The 19,798-nt window shown below is 29.8% G+C and overlaps 1 protein-coding gene across 6 annotated transcripts in view; it reads left to right on the forward strand.

Moving 5' to 3' along the window:
- Positions 1–19,521, forward strand: part of LOC143049683 (PR domain zinc finger protein 1-like) — a 46,540-nt gene extending 27,019 nt beyond the window's left edge. For 4 of the 6 annotated variants that reach the window (XM_076223342.1, XM_076223341.1, XM_076223343.1 and 1 more), the window contains 3 exons: positions 7,441–7,563; positions 8,908–9,163; positions 14,554–19,521. In XM_076223342.1, the coding sequence (XP_076079457.1) occupies positions 7,441–7,563; positions 8,908–9,163; positions 14,554–16,439 (2,265 nt within the window). In that variant the 3' untranslated portion in view covers positions 16,440–19,521. Of the gene's footprint in view, positions 1–5,914; positions 6,039–7,440; positions 7,564–8,350; positions 8,582–8,907; positions 9,164–14,553 lie in introns of those variants that run through there. The other 2 variants (XM_076223344.1, XM_076223346.1) reach the window with 2 other exon arrangements.
- Positions 19,522–19,798: the final 277 nt, after the last annotated feature.

Genomic DNA, 19,798 nt, shown 5'->3' on the forward strand with positions numbered 1-19,798 from the left:
TTAAGGAAATAATTTATTTTTGTTGATAATTATTTTCTTGGTTTTTATGATTTTTTTTATCAATTTTGCCCTTGAAATACATGTCAATTTGTATCTGATAAATGATTATGAATCCAAAGTATTCAAAAATGACCTAATTTTCCAATTAAATCTGTTTCCTGGTAGTTCCCAATTAGCAGCTCACTTAATTAATCTGTTTTTTTTATTACATAAGGATAAATTTTTACTGCATTTCCCGCTGCAGTTTGTTCCTGGTTTGTCTGTTAAAAGCATGGCATAGAATTGATGAGTTCAGGCAAGCTAATGTTGTCTGGAAAAGCAAGAAACTGGTTATATTGTGAGAACTAAGCATAAAGGACATCTAAGCTTATATCTTTTCTTTCTTTTAATCTTGACTTAAATTGTTTCAATAAAAGACAACTTCAAGGTATACTTTAATAAGGCAGCAAGCCCGGCCTTGGAGGCATAAAACTTTGCTCAGTGCTCGGAGCACAAAAATCATGCTCGAAACATGAAATCCAGCAATTTGATTGGTTGATTTTCGATTCGGAGTACAAAAATCATGCTCGAAAGTTTTATGACTGTGAGGCCAGAACAAAAACACAAAAATAAACATCTATAATAGGTCAAGATACAGGCTTCAACAAAATAATTCCTAACATGCATGAAATATTTGCCACTGGACAAATCAACTTAAATCAACAAAATAAAGGTGTCTGCCTCTCAAACTAACATGTGTCTGTATCCACACAGTAAAAGGGACAAACAGCAAACATAGGCAATAGTAAAATTTAGATAAAATAAAGGGCCTTCTTAATTGATTTTCTTGCAAGCCTATAAATTAAATTAACAGTTAGCAATATGTTTGCTCTTCTATACACAGAACTACATTCTTCTGTGTCCACACAACAGAAGGGAATACACAGAACTACATTCTTCTGTGTCCACACAACAGAAGGGAATACACAGAACTACATTCTTCTGTGTCCACACAACAGAAGGGAATACACAGAACTACATTCTTCTGTGTCCACACAACAGAAGGGACACACAGAACTACATTCTTCTGTGTCCACACAACAGAAGGGACACACAGTTATAGGAAAATTCAAATAAAGGACTTTCTGATTGATTTTCTTGTCAGCCACCTACTTAACTGTAAGCAATATGTCTGCAAAAAAATATGCATTAAAGTAAAAACTTTGATCTTATGAAAAACTGTTTATGACAACTAACAAAGTTCTACACTACTCATTTTGATAATCCTTCAACTCAGTTCACTTTCTCAACTCGTGAGTAAAGAAAAACTGAAGTGACATTGAACATTTTTTCAAGTAATTTTTCAAATTTTAATAACTTCTGATACATATTTTTATTCTCTGTCGAGGATTAGGACATTGTAGCTTTCTGAGTAGCACACTTTCCTCTTAGCTATCTCTTTCATGGGAGATATTTACTTAAACTAAAGTTTAAAGAGATGGGCTTTTAACAAGGTTGAGTCGTGGAAAAAAATAAATGAATTCACTTTCCGTTTTTTTTTTACATTTGAAGTTTTTGTACATTAAGTGAAAGACGTCTTTATCATAATAATATCGTCCTTTGTAAATAATACATACTTATAAAAATTATGAAGAGACTTTGTTAAATTGCAAGGATACTTATTGTGTAAAAGGGAAATTATTTTTCGACTGGATGACTTTCAAAGTCTGATCTTACATGATTTAACTAGTGGGTCAGTTTTCAGTAAAAGTTAGTATTTAAGAAGAGTGTCACTTTTCGTCAAGAGTGTAAGAGTGGAGTGTTTTGATACTTTACATCAAGGTTAGAATTCTACGTTAATTATATACACACAGAAAGGATAAGACGATTTTTTTATTTTGGAAAGTTGAAAGTTATAGTTATAAAGAATGATTCAGATAAATGTGGTGCTGTTTTTGAGAAATGACATTTTGTTTTAAAAAAAAGTTAAGTTTGTGAAATTAATCTGTATTTAAGGTAAGAATTATATATTGAATGGGGTGGGGGGGGAGATTTTTTTAGGTGGGAAACAATTTTTTGAGACATATTTTTTAAATTAAATAATATAAAAAAGAATAAGAACTGATGAATTGTAAAAGTTTCAGTATAATTTTGAAGGGAATGGATTAGTTTGGTGATTTTTTTCTTTGAAAGTTAGAAAAGCAGTCTTTGAAGTAGGATTGCTTGCAGTTTTCATATTTCAAGAAGTACTTAAACTGCAGCTTGCACTACTATGGAACAATATAGAAGTTTGTTATTTTCAGCAAATGTTTGTGCAGGTGGGAAGATAAAAATAAAAAAAACATTTTTTTTGAAATATATTAATCAAAATTATAAAGTGCACATTGAAATTAGAGTTTATGAATAAGAAATGTTTCCCTTGATTTGAAACTTTCACATGACATTTGAAATTGTGAGGTCACATCATATGATCTAGGATGATTGGATAAATAAACAAATACACGATAAATGGACAAAGCAAGCTATTACAAGTATTTTACGAGAGAGTAGTGAAAACACTCGAACAACAGTTTGTGAATGGATAATTGTTGGTGTTATCTCCCTTTATCATCCTCCGTCAATATTATAATCTTATCGATATTTAAATATGTGCAACATTCTCCGTTAGTCTAGCTTAATCTCACCATTGACTGACAACATGTAATATCAAGGAAAATTTGTTTTGTTTTAACGTGTCACTCTTATCTGAAAAGTGATAGTAGAAAAGCTCCAAAAGGACAACGATGATCTCATTGTTTTTAGAATATTTTACCACAGCGGAGAAATCAATCGATTTGATCGTTACTTTCTCCACGACACTCGAGAATCGGTACAAACATTTGGCATAAATATTTGGGTAACTTTAGAATACTGACATGTCCTTTTGACCAACTACACCGATTCGTTACATAATACGTGTATACTAGGCTCTAGAATTATGTCAAAGTTGTTAAAACAATACTCCTTCTATGTCTAACTTCAAACGGCTTTACCATTTCAACTTGTCAAGAATTGGTTAGATCGAAAGTCTTATTGCAAAGTATTATAGAAGCTGAGTTTGCAGACAAATTAAGGTAACCAATTTTTGCACTCAAAAGTTATATGAATTATTTGAAGAAGGATAGGCAGTTGTACACTTTTTTCTGTAAACATCAACTGAAATAAAAAAAAAATAAGATCTCATTAAAAAAGACGGTAAAATGTTTATTTAAAAATGTGATTTTTTTTTCAATTGATCAATGAAAAGAAAGTGTTGAATGGTGCCTTTATTGACTGCATGGTTTTCTCTAGGATATGGAAACACTGCTATCTACTAAAAAACAAGTTATTCATTTTGAATCTGTAGAAAGGTGGTTATGTTCTTGATTGTACATTTTAATTAATGCAATTTCATTTGCTTTGTAGATTTTTTTGTCTTAAATTTTAATTATTAACCAATCCAAATAGTTAGAAGCTATTTTTTTAAAACAGGTTTCAGAAAAAATAAATTAAAATCATTTGGTTCTGAATTAAGAAATCAAACCTTGCAAAGTCTTGCTGACTGTATAATTACTACGTAAATTCTTTAAAAGATTTGATTTGATTTCTTATATCACTTTTAAATGTAAAATCATAGCTTTGATAGCATGATTAATACATCAGAAAGTTAAATCTTTCATTCCTTTGAAATATGATATCTTTTCCTGTCAATTTAAAATATAATTAACAAGTGGAGATATTCATAAAGATGAAAAATAAGCTGTCACTTTCGTTTGAATGAAAGTCCTTGACGAATGTACATGTTCTTCAAAATTCTTTCACTTTCGTTGATAAAAGAAATTGAAATTTGAAATAAATTTTACGAAAAAAATATTAAAATAAAATTTGGACCTCAGATAAACATCCTTATCATTTGATAAATTGATTAATTTTTATTTGTTTAGATTGAAATGATAAAATTGATTATGATTTTCCACTCATTTTTGTGTATGAAAAGCTTGAAATGATGGATAAGGGAGATGAGAAAGTTTGAATAGTAATGAATGAGAAATAATTTATAATAACACATGTTTTAATAAAGAAGGATCAAAAGTTGGACATCAATTTCCCTGGTGAACCATATTTTATATTGATATTGATGATGATATGATCAATTTTATATTATGTAAACCACAGAACTTTTGAAGAAAAGTGGGGCAAAGCATCATTGGTAATAGCTCTTTTTTAAATATGAAAGGGGAGATTACTCTAATAAAAAATAATCTTTGAATTGAAAAGTGGGGAAAAGCATCATTGGTATTGTTAATAGGAGATAACTCTTTTTTAAATATGAAAGGGGAGATTACTCTAATAAAAAATAATCTTTGAATTGAAAAGTGAGGAAAAGCATCATTGGTATTGTTAATAGGAGATAACTCTTTTATTAAATATGAAAGGGGAGATTACTCTAATAAAAAATAATCTTTAAATTGAAAAGTGGGGAAAAGCATCATTTGTATTGTTAATAGGAGATAACTCTTTTATTAAATATGAAAGGGGAGATTACTCTAATAAAAAATAATATTTGAATTGAAAAGTGGGGAAAAGCATCATTGGTTTTGTTAATAGGAGATAACTCTTTGAATGGGTCATGTCTTTCTTTCATTCAATTTGTTGGCACTTTACTTTTACTTTTATTATCCAATCATTAACTCAAATAACTAATCAGAAACAAATTTCCTGTTGTTGCATTTTATATTTTGCTTTCCCTAAATTCAAGAGCATTCATCAAAAGATATCATGTGATTGTCTGGAAAATGTTTTATTTGTTTTGATGATAATGTAGTCTTTTGCATAACAAACAAGGACAGTATTTTTAGGAATGCTTTACTTAAAGTATTTTTATGCTCCTTCATGAGTATTTTTCTTTAATTGTATATACAGATTTATATATTTTTTTGTTTTTGTTTTAGTTATATTTTTCAAGGTTTTTACTAGATATATGCAATCTAAAAACAATCTTAAGATATTATTAGATCTTTAGTCAGCAGTAATGCTTTATCTGTACTTTAAGGACACTGATATTTGTCCTGGTGGTGTTACCAGATTTGCCATCTTTTGACCTTGCAGTACTGTCTACCTTAATCTCATTGTTTATTTGGTTTATCTTTGCTTTATAAGTTAATATTATCTATATCATATTGATGAAATTAAAATTTTTCATTATTGAGTCACATAAAAATATTGATCAAGTCGGGATAAATCGGTAGAAATAGATTTGATTGGAGAGTTTAAATATTTGTGAATGATCTTAACACATCTACATACTATCTGACAACTAAATAAGATTTGTTAAACGATAGTGCTCATTTTACTGTTAATTATACACCTCAAGCGTGGAGAAAAAATATTACGAGATGGAAAATTATTGATAAGTATTTTCTAATCGTGTGATTTAAGTGAGCGATAGATTGCAAGTGACCTTCGTCTACTTAATTTCTTTCTCCAACTTTCACCTCAAGATTTCGTCACTTTTTAGTCCTGTTTCAAAAAATTGGTAGATTAACTTACATTTAACCAATTCGGCTATTGTTGGGATAAAAGCAATAGATCAAACCCGATCGTTACTGTCTTTAAAGGTCATTATAAGATACTAACAAATTACAGAAATTAAGTCTGCTATGATATTTGTCATATAGTTATTGATACCATCATAATAGTATTAAAGTTAATTTGTGGAAAATCAGTTTTGTCCAAAAGTGAAAGGATCGACCAATTTTACCAGCTTTATAAGGCGCCCGATAATTATCATGATTATTATCCAAAACTTAGGGTCAAGTTTACATGGAAAAATGATTATTTAGTACGAGAAATTATTTGAATTAGATGTAATTTAAACTGGTGAAAATCAGTATAGTTGTTATCTGTTTTATGAAAAAGATTTCTGGATTTTTTCAATTTCTGAGCTTTGAACGGAGTTGTTGACTAACAATATCCAGTTTGAGATGGTAAATCTCTGATTTTATCGGTTGGAATATTTTTCGTTCATTATTCTGTAACAGGTCAGTAACTGTTGAAAAAAATAATTTTGGCATATTCTTTAATTTTAGTCCTTTACAATTGAGGTTCACTTTTCTTTTAGATTATTCCGTTGAAGATTTCAGATCTATTCTATTTTAAAAAGTGAAAAAAAGCTTTGGTGCTTCTAAAGTGCTTTTTCTAGTTTTCTTCATAAGAAATGCTGAAATCTTGAAAATTTTATTTAATGAATTGCATAAAAATATATTAACATAGGAGGAACTTCATGATAAAATAAGGGACCAAACAAGTTCATAAAAATGTTTGACCATGGTTTTTTTTTAACCAAATTTATCTTATAAGAGAAACATAATATAGAAAACATAATTAGAAAACATAATGTTATGATAGTCATTGCATTATAAGATGGCTATATTCACAAATTAATCCATCTTTTAGAATTAAAGAGTTGTGAGAAAAACGTCAATGAGATGATAAGCTATTATGTTAGGCTGTGAAAAAAATATTAAAAAATAAAATAAAAATTTTCTGCAGAAAAAAAATCTCTAAAAAAAAAATTAATTTATGTGTATCATCTATCACATATTTAAAATGTCTTTTCAAATGTCAGTTATGAAAATAAACAAACAGTAAAATACACATAAAAATATGAAGAAAAAAGTTAGATATGAACATAAATGATTTGTGTCAATTCTAAATCACCTGGCTTAAATAGATAGTTCAACGATTTGATACTAGAATTCTGTTTCATTCACAATAAATAGCTCCCCATGTAGCAAAGTAAACAAATACCTTATTTCCACTCCTTAACACAGCTGAATATACCGTGAAAAATGTATGGTTTATATAGGGTTTTTGTTTTTGCTTGGCTCCAACTGGGCTTATCTTCAAAACAGCTCCAGGTTTGACCCGATGCCATCAAAGTTAGAGATGTAATTTACTGACTTTTAATCAGTTCATCATAAAAAAATCATCTCTTATTTTATCAGTACTTATAAGTGTGGGGGGTGATAGATTAATATTCATATCTGTAGTAAATATATACAGGAACACTTGTCAGAATTTCACTCTGTTTCTTTACAAGCTTTCAGGTAGGAACTAAAAAAAATCATTTTTGTTCGTGTTTTTTTTTTTTTATTTTATTTTTTTATGAATTTAAAATGTTTGCTTGTACTTTTTAGAAATGAAATATTTTAAATTTATCATCTATTCATTTTCCAAGGGTGGGATATGCATTGTTTGAAAGGTATTGTTGTTTGTTTTTCATGCAGTTAAATACATCTTGTATAGAATGATGAACAGATTTGTCTCTTTTCATTCTTAAGTTACAAGTAGGTGAAATAGTTTCTTCCCTATTATTTTAATTGTCAACTGCAATTTTAAAAAAAATATTTTGATTGTTGATGTGTTTTTTTTCATTTTCAGAGTTTAGGAGTTTGGAGTTTAGATTATATTCCAAGAGGAACAAGATTTGGACCTTTAGTTGGAGAAGTGTATACCAAAGAACCTTACGTTAACACAGAACCAGAACGTATTTCAATTTGGAAGGTAAAAAAAATATCTCTTCTTAATTTTCCTATAGAAAGTGAATAGTAAAACTATTATAAATTATGAAGTGAATTACATAGTTTAAATTTTATTATCATTATTTGTCTCATAATAAATTGTTTTGTTGATAAAATAAGTGTTTTAATTTACAAATTCACTTTTATACCCATTTAACTTTTTAAAAGCATCAAATATTTTCAAAACATGCTATTACAATTACAATACAAAAATAATAATTTTTCTGCAGTCGATTTTAAAAATATATATGTAAAAAAAATCCCTTTCACTGTTTAAATTGAAATGCAAAAGCACAAGAAACCCAAACATTATCTTGTTTATTAATGGCAGTCTGTTATCATATAACCTTGATATTGAATTCATGATAATTATATTTCTATCATTTTCATAATTTGAAAATATGGATAAGAATAGAAAATATTACTCATATTTAAATTTCCGTTTGATTAATGTGTTTCGGCTGATGTTCACTTTCGCTGATACATATCTTATTTTTAAACATCGTAATAACTATCCTATTGTTAGGACAGTATGATGACATTTGCTTTAGAACATTATATAATAAAATTTTAATGAAGGTTAGGAGTGGAATAAAACTTAAAAGGACTTAATTATGTTAATTAAGTTGTTTCACAATCCAGCAGTTCAAAATTATAATATCCACTCTAAATATTTCACATAACTTCGATTAAATCTGAATTTTTAAAAATTTTAAACTTTTGTTGAAAGTAGTGTGTAAATGATTGCACTTCAATTATTGAGTTTGCTGTAGGTACTATTTGTAACACCTAATTTGATTGGCTACGATCACAAATCATCAAAGCTTCACCTGCGGGACTAATAGCGTGTTAAATCTCTTAACTGATAGAAACATTTTTTTGTTGCATTTAATTTTTGTGTTTAAGTGAAAAGATGTTTAAATGTTAGATGAATCCAGAGGAGCGAGGTCTTTAATCACAGGTGCTTGTTTAACGTCTTATCCGACACCTGTTAATTTGGGGTAAAAAATTATGTTTCATCACAAAAATTGTGAAATATGAGAAATGTTTATGATTAAAATAATCTCATATGTAAAAGTTACTTTCTAATATCAGATTTTCAGATAGATTTTGCCATGTGTTTGAACTAATTTTTGACTTATTTTCAAAGATTTTAAAAATTTTATTTTTTATTAATAATAATATTCCAGCTGTACATTGATAAAAAAAAATATTTTTATTTTTCGCACTTCAAATTTAATCGAATGTTTGATTAAAATTATAAATAATTCTTTTTTTATAACTTATACTGATATACATATTCTAAATATCTTTTTTTGTTTTGCAGGTTTTCAAAAACAATACTGTATACCAGTTTATTGACAATTGCGATACGACCAAATCTAGTTGGATGCACTATGTGAATTTCTCCTACAACACAACAGCACAGCAGAATTTAATCGCCTGTCAGATCGACTTTAATATTTATTTCTACACAACAAAACCAATTCCTCCCAATACAGAACTAATGGTTTGGTACTGCCGAGAGTATGCTGACCGCCTCAACTACCCCCTCACGGGCGAAGAGATGCTACAAACATGGCGTAAGTTTCACTTATTAATTAATTTTTACAGCGTATAACCTTATTTTTGTAACTTTGAAAAGTGAAAGTAACCATTCATATTCTAAAGTTGATAATTTTGTTACATATTTACAACATAAACAGTCCCCTTGAATGTCAAATGTTTAGGAATAAGGTTGTGGAAATTTAAAAAAAGGGGGAGGGGGTCCAATTTGTTTTAATCAGGTTATCTTTGATTTGATAAGCTGAATTGAGACGAGAGGAAGACTATTTATTGTGGAATCATTTATTTTTCCTGGATTAAGGAATAATCAAATTTTAATGGATGATTGATTTTTTAGGGGTATTAAGTTGGTATTCATTTAGCCCCTGTCAAATTTGTACTTTGCTAAAAAAAGTTGATTTGTAGTTAATCTTAATTTAACGAAAAAATTGGTATGGTAGGGAAAAATAACAAATTCACAGGATACCATTTTGTGTAGTATCTTCCTTCATAATAAAATTGTTTTTTTTGGAGGGAAAACAAAGTTTGGGAAAGTGTTGATATCAATTTTCATATATTTATACATTTCATAACCCTGAGGTTTATTATTGGAACAAATCTGAGTCCATTTACTCCCCCCCCCTCCCTCCTCCCCTTTAAACTTTGTCCTTATGACCTGTACTCTCTAAACCTTGTAACTTATGGATAGAAAAGGTACTCAGTAGAATTTAACAAGAGTACTTAACCACTTCCCAAAGTTGACAAACAGTGAAAAAATATCGTTCATTTTTAGGATAAACCCCAATATGCCTATTTGACAAATAAAGTAGACATTTTTTTTCTGTTTTATGAGAATTTTTACCATGGTTCATATTATTCCTTATTCCTCTGTGGAAAGTACAGATATTTTTAGGTCTTTATTAAGAATTTTAACAGGGTCTATAAAATAAACAATGAATGAGTCGATATGATGTATTTGTTAACTATATTGTTTTTGACAATGAGGTCCTTTGGAAAGTTATAATTAATACAATATAATTTCTTCCTGTTTAGAACAAGTGTATTTTAGTAGCATTATTTATTTTTTCTATGTCATACAATTAGGTTTTCCTATGACCATCACCTTAAAAGATCCTTAAAGCAAACTTTTTAATCTCTTTTCACCTATTTTTGAATTTCAGATTTTACATATAATCTTTTAAGTGGGTTGCTATTGTAGTAAATGTTCCTTTTTATCAATGAGTGTTTCTTTTTGGAATACTGGGTTGAGGCTACTAAACTGATTTTATTCCTCGTAATTGGGAAAGTTTGTTAGCACTGAAAAAGGATAGTTTAATTGAATAGCTGATTAATCCATGTAAAAACCTAGTGGTCATGACTAAACATATGCTTATTACATTTTGTAGTTAAGATGAAATTATCCCCTAAAAAATCAGCAAATTATCTCCCTTTCAACAAATTATGAGTGTGGAATTTTATTTGCTCACACCATGCAATCCCTTCAAATGGGGATAATATTAACATTCTTGCCCTTTAGAGAGGTAAGACATTTTGGTAGTCCCCTTTTATTCATAAATTATCAACCCCTAATTACCATGAAAATGTCTGCTCATGGTTACTAAATAGTCATCAGCACTGGTAACTTTTCTGGGTGATGGATATTAGAAGTTTTACTGTCATGTCTTGAAGAAAAAAATGAAAGGTGAAGAGGAGCTAAAGGCCAAGTTTTATTGTTTCATAAGATATTTTTAGGGTTTTTACTGCTTGATTAATATTAGAATTTTTGTCTGACGATTCTGTGAAACATGATGAAAATTACCGTCATTTCTAAATCCATAAAACTTCTAGAAATTAATACTCTTGAAAAACAAGTAATTAATAAGAAAAGGCTACAAAGAGCACAGAATTTTTTATGACTATTGTCTTGTTTGGTGAAAGGTACAAGAGAACTCTATTATCAATTTTTTGTATGATTAATTTTACTGATGCTAGCTTAGGGTGCGTTTGATATTATTTGGATTTTTTTGCTTTTGAATTTCAAAGGAACTAAAAACGATGAAATAAGTTAATGAAAATGGTTTATAGTGTCTCTTTTTTGTAATTGTTTTTTATTTGTGCTTAAAGCTAAGACGTTTCATTTTAGATTTTATGAAACTATTTCCTAATAAAAATAGAATTATGAGCCATTGATATTAAATACAAATAAAAGGATGTGTGGGATTATGTTAATGCAACAGTATAAACCATATTACAAAAATAAAAAACAAAAATCCTGTCAAGAAAATGTCAATAGGTGAATTATAAAAAAAAATTAAAAAAATTGAATTTGTTTAACAATAATTAAAAAAATTTAATACCAAAAATTAAAAGTGTATGAAAAATTTCAAAGGATAATTAAGTACACATGTCAGCAAAGATTAAAATATTAATCAACAAAATTACAAGCCTAATATTAACTTATTATAATTAAGAAGTTAATTTATTTCTTTTTAAAATCACCAACATCATCCATCGCCCATTAAATACCCGACTTTTATTATATTTTAATACCAAACTTGCAGTTTTAATATCAATCAGTGAAAAAATACCGACCAAGAATGGCGTGTTCTGTATGCTTTAACTTAATAATAATTTCTGACAAGAAACTCGATACTTGCCCCTAATTATAGGGTTTGACAACTTTCTCTTCATAACCATTCTCCGATATTTAACCGGAAAGAATTTATATCAAATCCTCACAACACAAGCTTTTATTCGAAATCATTAAAACTGGTGAAGCGCAAATAATTTGAAATATCATCATTAAAAAGTAAAAATCACAGATGTTTTTAAAATAATTCCCGTACATTTGCTCTATTGACATCTTTGGTCCAAGTAAGGTCATGAAATTTTGTTGGTAGAAAGGTTTCTATGTTTGTTAAGGTAAAGAACAAAGATGTAATTGCATAATTAAAATTAGATGATTATTACAAAGCATAAAATTGTCATCCAAAAGATTTTATCTGTATAAAAAAAAAAAATTCAGGCGATTATTGATAATTATCTTCATGGACCAATCAGCAGGCTTAATCAATGACCAGCATATCCATTGTCAGTTCTTTCAATATTTTGATACTTATCAACATCATTTTGTTATGGATGTTGGAAAATAAGCTCTTCAATTTGTTTTTAAATTTCATCTTAAAAATTGATTCTGCATAAATACATGTGACCAAATGTAATTGATAGTATGGTGGCCCATTTAAGTCATAGCAAGGAAAAACTTCTTTAACTACTTCACAAATTACAATGTAAATGTTCTCTTTTACTTTTTCAATTCCTTTAACTTACGAGACAAACTATTTACAACCTATATATGTGATACTTTTTTGTCGTTAATATGCAACAAAAACTTAGCACTAGATCTAGCTCTCAATCAGTCGTAAATTTTTGATACAAACAGTTTTAGCCTCTCTTTCTCTCAGGGTTAAAGTGGTTTAACTTCGTATTCTTATTTTAATTTTGCAACTTGTTTTAACCCCAACCTGATAAAAAAGAAGGCTTCTAGAAAAAGTTTTACATTTGAACCTTCTCTAGATAAATAAAGAACTGCTGAACCAACTCCTCTAAATTTCATGTTGGTAGAGATCCTTTCTCCAAATAGATATAACTTTTGGCAAAGAACACATTATTCAATATATATTAAAACCTTCATAGAAAATAATTGATCTAGTCTTGGTACGAGCAGAAGTCAACAAATTTTACAGCTGTATATAGATATAGCATCAATATGTTTTCCCTTCATCAATATGACTTTGGTCTAGTTTAACGAATCGTCATTGTATGATTCAACCTCCAGGAGACATGAGTAATTCGCCAAAACAAAGCCAGAAAAAAAATGGCGTTCTCATTATCGGAATCATCCTTTATTATTTGATTGAGAATTAAAATCAAGTAGTTGCACAAAGTCAAGATATTTTTTCGTCAGTGGTGAGAAATTGATTTTGAATTAATTAACAAACATAACAAAAAAAATGTTCGCCCGTTCGTAATAAGGGAGCACTGAGAACATTCCTTTTCTGAAGTGAAAACGAAAATAATGGCGAGTGTCTATCATCTCTTTGAAGCCATCGGATAATTGACTGTTAACAAGTCGCCTATTAATGTCAAGTACTCTTTCTTTGAATTAGAACACCGAGCTCTCTTTACCAAGACAAACAAACAGTTATATAAAACACTCTTACAAGTGATTTGTCAAGTACGAGCCGGTATTATCATTTTCTATTTCGTTAGACTTCAGTTTTATTCAACTATTATATAAGTGATTGCATGCATACTTCACAAAGATGAGACTTGGGTCTATTCATTAGGCTAAAGCACTGTCAAGAGTCTATATCGTTATAACGTTGATTTTTTTTTTTAATTTGCCGATTGTAATTTTGTAAAAGTTTTCGCTGGAAGTGTTTTGTAGAAAAGATATTTTTTTGGATGAAACACCTGTATCAACATTGAGGTTGACATTATGACATTTTAATGCTCAAATTTAAATGAAATTAAAAGTTAAAAATTTTTAAATTGAAATTTAAGAATCTTCCTACAGTTTTATTTTCTTTGGAAAATTAACATTTGAAGAAATTTCTGCTCTAATGATTAAAGCCTTTGAATATAAAATGAGAAATTTTATTTTGTCAACTTCTAAATAGCTAGAAAAGCAAGATTTTGGCACATTTTCTGCATGTACTGTTTCTCTAAATATGAAGTAACTTAAATCATTATTATAGTTCAAAGACATTCACAAAACAAATGTTTAAAGTTCAGCACAGCTTAATCATAAATCTTTTAAAATGTCTTTACCTTTCAAAATACATAAGAACCCAATTTTTTTTACAAAGATTGTATATTCCATGCCCTACTTCAACTCTTTGACCTTTCCTTCTCCTTTCCATCTGCCTCCAAACTGTCTTTTATATAAAGACTTAAAATTGAACCCCAAATCATCTAAATCTGTGTTATTATTTAATTTTTACCCTATTGAATTTACTTAGGTTTTAATATAAGAGGAGCTCTGATAATTTTCGATTGTAACCAGGTGCATTTGATCAATTGGAATATGATGGAGTTTTTTCAGCTACACCCATTTTATTCTATAGGGCACTATGAGGATAAAGTGCTGCCACCATTATGAGGCAAATGTATTCAAAGTTAAAATTGCATTGAATACCAAAGTAACAAGCAAAGAATATGTTTTCAACTTTGAAATTTCTTCAGATTTAACCTAAATGGTTGATAGATGCCTTCCTTATACTAAAGCAAAAGGGAGATAATTATAAAAAAATCTTAGGAATTTAAAAATTGCATACTTATGATAAACTTTATATATAATGGAACTTTTTGTGTATAAAAACAGTATACTAGTCAAATATTATATAGTTTTCTTTTATCTTTTCAGGACGGCAGATGTTAGAAAGACAAATCCCAATGCCGAAGCCATTCCTACCAATCTGTCCTAATCGACCAATGTTCAAAGAGGCACTGCCAGAACTGAAGCCAGACATTGAGAGGTCGCCAAAGGAAAAATGTATGGTTGAAACTGATTACAGTCAGGGTGATGGATATGCAATTGATTATAGCATGCACAAACGTGACGGTAGTCCCACAAGTGATGACAATGATCACCATGACAACAAAAACAAATCAAGATGTGGGACACCAGACGACAAGTATGATAGTGGCAAAGAAAATGAACAGGTCTCACCAATTCAGAACAGCCCAACCAGTATTTTCCCTGGTCAAAATAGAACAATAGCTCATAGTACACCAAAAAAGAACTCGGGCATAATTGAAAACTTATTGTACAAGAAAATGAAAGAATCAGGTGAAGAAATACCAGAAAAGATGTTAAATGGCGGCAATGTGTTTCCAATGAACAAGTCTAGTCTAGACTTAAAACCTCAGATCACACCAGCTCATGAACATAAGGTAAAGATGGAACAGTTTCCAGAGAAGCAAACTCCCGAACAAATGCCACAGTTCAATCCGTTCTTTCCATATCCTCCTAAGTTCATGCCACCGAGTCCATTTATGGACAAGTCACCAATGCAACAGTTTATGAGTCGAACAGAAGAGTTTAACAAAATGATGACACAAGGTATGGGAAAAATGCCGTCGTCTGGTCCGCCATTATACTTCCCGACACCAACAATGCCTGGGATGTATCCTATGCCAGGAATGTTTCCATTCCCTCCTTATCATCCTGGGCTAGCTTGGCAGATGTACCCACAATTCCATCCTGGTCATCCAATGGCCAATCAGCAACAGATGTCACCACCCTTCCATCCGATTGGACAGCAGCCTGATCAAGTACTCAACCTTAGCAAGCCTAAGATTGATTCTAGAGGTCACAGGTCATTGCCATATCCATTACGTAAGCGAGATGGGAAGATGCATTATGAATGCAACGTTTGTTCAAAGACTTTTGGACAGTTATCCAACCTCAAAGTTCACCTGCGCACACATACTGGTGAACGTCCTTTTGTTTGCCAGACATGTGGTAAAGGCTTCACACAACTTGCACACTTACAGAAACATCATCTGGTACACACTGGGGAGAAACCACACGAATGTCAAGTGTGCGGGAAACGTTTCAGTTCAACCAGCAACCTCAAAACACACATGCGTTTACATAGTGGAGAAAAGCCATTCCATTGTAAATTGTGCCCTGCTAAATTCACTCAATTCGTCCATCTGAAGCTTCATAAAAGACTGCACACAAATGAGCGACCCTACGAATGTCCTCAGTGTAATCGTAAATACATTAGTGCTAGTGGACTCAAAACTCATTGGAAGACGGGTAACTGTATCCCGTCTGGGATGAATATAGACTATAATGCTCTGTTAGAGAACACACACCAGTCAATACTGAGTCGTGACAGATTAGATAATTTAGATGACAGCACCTTGTCTCAGGAAGTTCGGGAACAAATTGAACTCAGTATCATGAACAGTACAAACAATCAAAGTGTTTTTGACAATCCAAACAGCAACTCATATGACAATGAGTCAAACTCATTTGACAATCATAATAATTCATACAGCCATCAGACCTCATATGATCCAGAGAGTTCTAATCATCTCCGCCTAAACAGCTGTAATACTAGTGAGAACGGCAGTGAGGATGAGGAAGAGGTTAAAGATCACATGACCATGAATATGGAATCCGACCAAGATACTAATGACAATTATACTAAACCGATTCATTATTTGAGTCCTTCGCCAAGGATGGTTTCACCTCCGACATCACTGTCTCACAGTGTAGAAGCGATTACTGCATCATAAACAATTTGTGTTGGTTCCAGCTGACAAAGCTTCTAATACCCAGTAAATCAGTGTAGTGCATTTAAACTTTTTTTTAAGTCATACCTATGTAGGGCACAGATTATTGCATTTATATGACAGGTTGTATTGTTCTGCTAAGTTTTCAAAGTCCCAAAAATTGTTGCCAAAGGAAACGACATCTAGTCATTGTAATATTATTGCACATGTATAATCAGCAATTGCACATTTAGGTCAGATGTTATTATTGCACAGTAAACTTACTAAATATAAGCATGCATTTGCATTTAGTCTCAATGAATAAAAATTAAGCTAATATCTTGTCAATCATTTTCTATATATTTTGATAGATACAACATAATAATTTTAAAATTGTTTATGATTGTTTTGTAACTAGGGGCAATGAAATAAAGTATTGAAAACAAATTGTGAGATCTGTTTGTTTCAGATTTTAACCTATTTGTGAACATGAAACAATCATGACATATTTTGTTTTGATAAATTTATGTTTTCTTGTTATTTATTTGTAAATACTTTTGATTATTTTTTTTTAAGATTTGTTTTTTATTTGCAATCAAAGTGAGTGCCATAGGATTCTGGGTGCCATGAAAAATTATCTTCGTATGATATTTGTAAAATTTGAAAAAAGAAAGATTTTTAAATCATTGATTTTTTAAAAATTTAAAACAAAAGATGCATTTTTTTTAAATTCCAGACTCTTTTTCTTCTGTGACTTAGGCAGCATTTTTTTTTATGTATATATGTGTTTTTTATTTATAATTGGAGTGAACCAATAAATTTGGTCGTTTTGGGAGTATGACTTCTGGTCTTTAGTTATTCTAACCAAGGTTTTAGAGTGCCATATTTAACTCTTAGTGATTTTGATTTTTGTTTATACTGTAATACAAGCATAATATCCATTATTCTATTAATATAACATGTGCATGCTTCTAAATTTGTCCAAATTTAGGAAAAATATATAAAAGGCACAGTTGACAATCTAGGTTTTTCTAACATTTATAAATCTACTTTTATGATAATTTACACAAAATATTGTTTTTAAAATGTGACATATGTGCATAATTGTCTATAGATTTAACATATGTGCATAGATTTTTTAAAGAAGAGTTATTATAAGAAGCTCATGTGTTAAAAACTTTACCAAACATTAATTTTCAATGCTTTACATATTTTGAAGTCTTTTATAGTCTCAACGATTGCAACATTTTCAACCATGCTTCTGACATAGAAAAAGTCAAACTTAAATTATCAAAAAATTGAAAATTGAATCAATTTTCCTGAAAATGTATAGATATTTTATTTTCAAGGGTTATTTTTGGCAGACTTGTTAAAGTAAATGATTTACAACGCTATAAGTCATATTTTTTTTCCACCATAGGGAAATTTACTAATCTGAAACATTAAGTTAAATATTATTATACTAAATTGTAAACTTGATAGGGGATTATTCTCTCATACGTTCTAATATGACAATCATATTGTGAATAAAAGTGTCCTTATACAGCAATAAAATGAGATTGCTTTCTTATCTGGACTGAATATCATCATACAATATAATATACCTGAACAGGAAAGAAAAAAGACGAAAGTCGTTACAGCTTTGTGCAATTATGTGGGGGATAAAAACTGTCTTAAATTTCAATTCTTAAAAGTGTTTTAATGCATTTTACCTCAATTTTGTAAATTAATATCGGTTACATTAATTGATAATTTCAATTGTATCTATCGAGAGAGCTTGTTATTAACAGGTGTTTTGGATGATTAGTACAAGTTTAATGTTTTAACACGGTGACGTTTTAAGTCTCTGGTGCGATTATTCATTTCACTTTGTCTTATTCCCCAATGAAAGGTTACATGATGCTGTTATTATAGTCAAATGAATGAGGATAGGAAATTGGCGAGTTTTCCATTCTCTCCGATCTCTCGACCTCCATTAACTAGACAAATAATATTCCGTATGCATCACTTAGTGCCACTTGTTAACTAAGTAAGAATCAAAAGGCTGTTTCATCAAAATCAACCATTATAACAAAACTTGTCAAACATTTGATTCTAGAACGAGATATGATCATGTTGAAAAATATTTATACAATTAAGCTGTTTATAGTCTTCTATTGTGAAAGTTTACTTTTTACTGTAAAGCGAACATATTTCAATTTCTGTTCAAAAGGATGTCAATATTTGTCAAGTTTTGATTTTATTTATGTCTGTGTTTCCGGTAGTAATATCCGAGACCGGTAATAGGAGTTTTATTGAGACCTATGGTCTTAGAGAAAGGATGGTTTAATTGATATGTCATTCTGGTGTACTGCTTTAATTCTCTATTGTTAAATGTCATGATTAAAAGGTTTGCAAAGAACAAACATGGCTTCCGTAAGGAATTGAAATAAAGACGTTTGAGAGATATTTGAAATGTTTGTTTTTGTGAATCAGTTTGTTTTCAGTAATACGCTTTTGATAAACAGATAGCAAAATGTTTTCAGTAATACGCTTTTGATATACAGATAGCAAAAATAAAATCATTGAATTTGAAAACACAATTAATGTTAGATTTTTTTAAGTTGCAATAGTAAATGCTTTAGTGTCTTCTCAATGCAATTAAAACAATTCAATAGATTTGAAAACTGTAAAATCTAGCAGCATTGAAAGTGGTTTAATTTGAAGTTTTTTATTTTGAAGTTAATGAGCCCATTTATCAACAATATTCTAGAACATTAACTAGTGCAAGATATTATTGATATGTTTGCAGAAATATTAAAATAGAAATAAACCACATTAAACAAAAAAGTTTGTAACTACATGTAGATACCAGAAATATTGCATTTTTCTAAATCAAATTTTTCATAAATCATACTAGCTTGCATCAGTTCATTGGTAGATTGGAACTACTGTTACCATTTGATTTTATACATTAAGGGAACCAGTTGTATTTTGTACTGTATATTGCATTTGTTATGTGTGCACACTATCAGAGGACCATGCCATGTTAACTATTTAACCTTGTGTTTAAAGGTTGTTTTTTTTGTTACAAAAATCAAAAATAAAAGAGTATTATGTATGAAAAGTTTTTGTTTTATCTTATATATACAATACTATGGAGTTGGTAACTTTAATTCTGAATTCATTACTCCTCAACAAAGAAGTTGCAGAGGGGATGAAAAGGATTTTGAATAAATTGAAATGTAGGGTATACATCAATGACACAACAGACAAAAACACAGATGATAAAAACAAATCTGCCTGTATTATGGTCTGTAAACCCTGAAAATACAAATGATAAAAACAAATCTGCCTGTATTATGTAGATATAGGAAGATGTGGTGTGAGTGCCAATGAGACAA

This window comes from Mytilus galloprovincialis, chromosome 10, assembly GCF_965363235.1.
Source record: "Mytilus galloprovincialis chromosome 10, xbMytGall1.hap1.1, whole genome shotgun sequence".
Taxonomy (NCBI): domain Eukaryota; kingdom Metazoa; phylum Mollusca; class Bivalvia; order Mytilida; family Mytilidae; genus Mytilus; species Mytilus galloprovincialis.